Genomic DNA, 6,023 nt, shown 5'->3' on the forward strand with positions numbered 1-6,023 from the left:
AAATTGCCATAATCCACTACAACACCAAAGTAGCCTAAGCAAATACTTCTTCCGTCCCAAAATAAGTGTCTTAACTTCAGTACAATTTTACTAAAGTTAAGACACTTATTTTGAAAGTTGTACTAAAATTAAGATATTTATTTTGAAAGTTGTACTAAAGGTAAGACACTTATTTTGGGACGGAGGGGGTACAATATAACATGAAGGCAGATGGCTTATATGCAACACAAGAAGGGCATGGGCAATAAATACGGAAAACGATAGGGGTTAACCTGCAACAACACATAGTGGCGTCGGGAACAAACAGGTTGGCCATGCCTAGAAGTACTTCCAAGCAAGCCAACAAAGGAACAGCCAATCAGAGCTCAAATCAGAGGGGAGACAGAGAAACGTGCACACAACCACTGATAAGATCCTCCCCGGGACGAGCGCAGGAGAGGGAAGAAATGCAAGATCAGACGGCCACAACGACGAGCTCGCCGCCTTCCAGCAGCGACAGGTCGTCCAGCAGCTCCAAGGAAGGCACGTACCTGCACACTCTCATGCACGCATCCACGCGATTAAACCCCTGGCTACAGATTTCGTACATGCATGCATGATCCGCGAAGACATATCATGCGACAGACTAGTTAGCTGTAGATGCTAATCGGTTTGGAGAACTTCGGAGACCAGCTGAACTTGCGCGCGCTTGCAGGGATGGACAGCGACGACGACATAGGGAGGGTGCCGGAGTTCGGGCTGTACCAGGGAGGCCCGTCGACCTCGGGAAGGGGGCAGGCGGCGGCCGGGGCTTCGTCGGAGCTCGCGCAGTCGGCGGCCGCTGCGCAGGCCATTTCCCGCCGCCGCGGCCGTAGCCCGGCCGACAAGGAGCACCGGCGACTCAAAAGGTATATATGTGGTACTCCTACGTGCCACGATTACAGTGTCGTGTTCGTAGCTCGCCCTAGTATTGATCGTATTCGTACGCTAGTGTTTCCTTTCAAAACGATACTGTACACTAGTGTAGCCGAGCAATAGACGGCCGGTGCAGGGCAGCTGGCTCGGCCTTTCACGGTGTAACGTAGTAACTGAATTGACGATAATTTAATTAAAAAGGTTAAGTTCTGAAGTTCTTCATGTAGTTTCTTAACATTTCGGCCGTTTGTAACAAGTTGGTCAAGGCTTACGGATGCTGGACGCAATCCTGAGATTAGCTGATCCATATGACCTGGGGGAAAAGTTGATTTATTTTTTTTGCACGCGCGAAATGGGAGAAAAGTTGATCATAATATGGATTGATTATGATCAACCTTTGTCCGAAGACATATATGCGGTGATTTATTTTAGACAATTACTTGTAGATAAACCATTAGTTTTATTTAATTTTCATGTCTATAATAGTTTGCATAGATGATGAACGATTTTTCCATCACACTAGACTCTACAAAATGTAAGTTCTAGAAATCATCATACATTTTCAAAAGTAGCTACGCCTTCAATAGAATTAAGTACATCTTTCTAGCTACATCCTGCACTTTGCAGCCCAGGGTTATCGAGTGAAAGCTTACCTCAGATCTGATCACCATCTTGGCAACCTTGCTTAGAATTTGAGATTATTCATTGTTTTATTGAACATGAATAGATGGTACGCGTGTACACCATTACACACCTCACGTCGAATATAAGAAGGGGTGACTACAAGTCAGTTGATTTAGAATCATAATTGTTGCTATTTTCTCCTATAAACTTGGTCAATCTTTGCAGCATTTGAGTTGAGACAAAAGTTTTAAGCCTTCTTTGAGAGACATAGGGAGTACTTCTCGTTAATCTACTCTCAATTGTCCAATCAATACATTCTTATTCTCTTGCACTTGCATGAAATTTTCAAATCAAACGGTTTTTAGCAGTGACATAAAAATACCCACTCTATACAATGGACGTATCATCAGAAATACCAATTAAAAGAGAACTAAATAATTCAAATTACTGATAAGAGTACAACTAGAATTTGAAGGTTAGAAGTTTAAGTCAACATGTTGATAGTAACTTCAAACTTTTTAGCTCACATTTTAGTAGGAAGTAAGAGGGTGTTTGTTTACAGGGACTTATTGGTCTAGGGACTTAAATAAGTCCCTATAAGTCCCATCTAAACCAAACAGGAGGGACTTATAGGGAATTCTTAGGCCCATATATCCTTGCCATGTCCACCAAATTCTTTATATGTAAATGGCACAAGCATTGTGCCACCCTGATGAGCCAAAGTCGGAAGCCATGAACTTCAAGATTGCTACAGATAGGCCAATGGGCTTGCACACCAATATGATTAAGTCAAAGATGTTCTAGCTGGATGTGATGGTTTGGATCTCCCCGATATCCTTGTCACCAAAGGTTTCCTGTCCACTATAGGAGGTTCCAAAAGGATGATTATCATATTATCACATTGGCCATCTCATTTGCCAATTAGTTAGTTCTTTCGATAACCATGACTTGCCGTATGTCATTTTACTACAAAAATGGACCTCATTCAAGCTCGATTGCCTATCCTATTGGTGCATATGTAAGTGGATAACAATGACATGATGGGTCTATCATCTCAAGATCTAGGGAGTTGGTTGTCCCAGCATAATGGACATTGATCAGTTTTCACACTCATGGAAGGACCTGCAAGGTACTAATCGGGCTCGCAGTTACCTTCCGGTGATACATACATCTCTAATTTTTCTCTTTGATCGAGATACACTTGAGGATCATGGGGAAAATGGTGGTGTTGGCCATGGAAAAGAGGCGAGGAACGGGGCATTCTGAGGACATGCTCTAAAGCTCTTCGAGATTTCCACTAGGCCGTGAGAATGTAACATTACAAAAGAAGTTGGTGAATGGTAAATCATAATAGCTTGTAACATTGCTCTGTCTAGTTAGATAGATTGAATATTAACCAACACAGACCAATTCATGTAGTCCATCCAGTGGATCCTCATAATATTAGTCAACCTGGTGCCATCAAGCAGTGACTCGATCAGATGTTATTGGTGCACTAATGTACCACTACTAGGCAAAGTCTACGCATGCAATTAAATTAGTAGAAGACATCCAAAGTTCCCCACAAATAAGATCTAGAAGGCACAGACAAATCTCAGAAATTGTGTTAATGGCTTGTCTTGCATGTGACAATCCTTGTAGTTGACATACTTATTGACTTTAGTTTGGCCATGCAACCTAGCTTTGTCGGATTTTCTTGAGGTAGCCTAAAACGATCACATCCATGAAAATATATGTCTCTATTATCGTGTAATGCATGATCACATATATGTCTCTATTATCGTGTAATGCGTGATCACATATGTTCCCATGTGTTCCCATGTAATCATACTCAAAGTTCTCTTGGACCATCTCATTCTCTATTATCGTGTAATGCATGATCACATTGTCTATTGGTCCCAAAATATCACATCCATGAAAAATCACCCTAAAGGCTCTCACAACCTCCTTACTCAAAGGTTTTTGAGCCTTGGAAAAGTGAACTCTCGTGTTTCCTGGAGGGTATGCAATTGTGTCCACAAATGTAGACGATGAAGGATAGATGACATCTATAAGTCAGTAGCCCATATCATACTGGTAATTAACCATTGACTACACAATTGCAAGGTAGAGCATTTCTAGTAGAAAGCCATGCAAATGGAAGAGATCTTTGCGGGGCACTAAGTTCATTGTGAGAGCCAAGAATCCCAAATAGCAAAGCCAAATTCATAAATCATGTGATGCAACAGTTCAAGTATGATCGTTGGATCATGCCAATGCCATGCTACCATACAATTCTTTCATCTCCAGTGCATGCAATCGATGCACCCAAACATCCCCGGGAACCATGTTGATGTACCAATCTCCACGAGCCTTACAATGCCATCTGCATTGGGTGCTCTCAAACACTCATCTCCAAAGACCTCAATCACAACTTTGCAAAATTCCTCACATTCTTGATGGTTCCTTCTTCCCCAAAGCACCCATATCTAGCATCAGCTGGGACACCGTATGCAATTGCACATGTTGCTGACGCTATCTTCTGCAAAGCCCTCGAGCCAAGATTTTCCTATTGCATTCCTCTTATGCTTGAAGTAATTATGGTGTCTTCCACATAATTTTCAATGTGCAAGAAGATCTCCCCAAGATACATTCAGCGCGTAGCTCAAAAGATATATAACCTGCAAAAAGGAAGTACTAGAGCTTTTGATAAACAAAACAGACAATCATTGCTCTTGTTTGTTTGTTTGTTTGTTTGTTAGAAAATGTGTTCTCTGTCGCAATAGCTACCGAACGTTCATCACATCTTAGCATGGAGTATCCATATAGACTGAGCAAGAGTATTTTATTATCTAGCTTAACCGTAAGAAATAAAGGTGTGCTAACTCTTATTTACCCTTAACAACTATGTGGTCTCGCTACAATCTAATCAATCTAGATTGTTGAGGAACCGGGTGTCGGCGCAACAGGCACGGGAGAGGAAGAAGGCGTACATGGGCGAGCTGGAGGCGAAGGTGAAGGACTTGGAGACAAGAAACTCAGAGCTCGAGGAGAGGCTCTCCACGCTGCAGAACGAGAACCAAATGCTTAGACAGGTATGTAACCGAGAATCATATACTCCCCCCGTTCCTAAATATAAACCTTTTAGAAATTTCAATAGAACTACATACGTAGCAAAATGAATGAATCTACATTTTAAATTAAGTCTATATACATCTGTATGTAGTCCGTATTAGAAACAGGAGGAGTATGTTCGAGGCATACGTACTTGAGATTAGTCGATATTACGCCACCTCTCATTAACTATATCAGTTACTAGTTAATAACATGATCTTGTAGAGCTATATATAGCTTGTTAAGCGGGAGATGCCTTCATAGTCTGACCAATCCCCCGTTTGCAGATACTGAAAAACACCACCGGTAACAGGAGAGGACCGGGTGGCAGTGGCGGTGCCGGCGGGGATAGCTAGAGCCAATAGTACCGCCGTGCCCGTGTGACGTCTGAGTGCTACGTACGTACTTAATTGTGAAATGTAATAAGGAAGTTGCTGAAATGGTGACAGTTCCTGTGATTAGCTTAGTGTGTTGTTTAATTAGATGGACATAATTAAAGCGCCTAAAAGATATACTACGCCTATGCAATATACTATGCATTTTAGACTGAAATTGCTTAGTCTCAAATGAGCGAGGGGAGCCGGCCGGCACCATATAATGTACTGTGAAGGACCGGTCCCTGCCGCATGTACACACGTCAGACTTGTATGTATTGATGAAGGTTGAGTATTGTATGTACTGATGTATGCACACATGTATGTAAACTGTGTACCATGCTCCCACTAGTAGGGATGCGAATTGTTCAAGGTGCAAATGCAACTGATTTAAGTTTCTTGTACCATCAGAGCACACGTACGTAGTAGCTATGAATCGTTGACACGGGCACAAAAACCAATAACAAAACATGGTCTGTGGCCGTACGGTTTGGTTGACTGAGAATTGCTAAATTTAAAACTGAAATGAGTAGGTAGCAATTTTAAAAAGAAGGCGTATGATCCTGATCTGCTGGCCAAACAAAAATGGCAAAATGGAAAGGTGCAACTTTGGTGCTTGACATGTGCGTCTGGATACAAGTCTAAAACCTGCACAAATAAAACTTAAATAATTCAATATTAAGAAGAAGAAAAATGAATGTGGCATCAATTCAACTTGCACAAAACCAGAAAAAATGGTGCAAATTTAGTGTTTAAATTATGTAATTAAATATGGTCTTGGAAAAATTGATGTTCAACCAATTAAATAATCAAATACTCCCTCTGTCTCAAAATAAGTGTCTCAACCTTAGTACAAAGTTAAGACACTTATTTTGAGACGGAGGGAGGCTTCGGTTTACCAAATATAGATATAGTTTCAACGCTCGGCGATGGTGGCATAGTGTAAAATAGATTTGTCTCCGGTGGCACACGTCTTGATCATAGCGGCGATGTACATAAAGGGAATAGCTTTCCTTGATCCATCTCGTCATGATGATG

General features: G+C 41.6%; 1 protein-coding gene across 1 annotated transcript; it reads left to right on the forward strand.

The window, feature by feature from the left end:
• The first annotated feature begins 331 nt into the window (after positions 1 to 331).
• On the forward strand, positions 332 to 5,357 carry LOC123148150 (transcription factor HY5). Its single transcript, XM_044567514.1, has 4 exons — positions 332 to 522; positions 695 to 887; positions 4,436 to 4,592; positions 4,899 to 5,357. The coding sequence occupies exons 1-4, from the start codon at positions 447 to 449 to the stop codon at positions 4,965 to 4,967; spliced, it is 495 nt and encodes a 164-aa protein (XP_044423449.1). The 5' UTR covers positions 332 to 446; the 3' UTR covers positions 4,968 to 5,357.
• The last annotated feature ends 666 nt before the right edge of the window (positions 5,358 to 6,023 follow it).

Source organism: Triticum aestivum, chromosome 7A, assembly GCF_018294505.1.
Source record: "Triticum aestivum cultivar Chinese Spring chromosome 7A, IWGSC CS RefSeq v2.1, whole genome shotgun sequence".
In the NCBI taxonomy this organism is placed as follows: Eukaryota; Viridiplantae; Streptophyta; class Magnoliopsida; order Poales; family Poaceae; genus Triticum; species Triticum aestivum.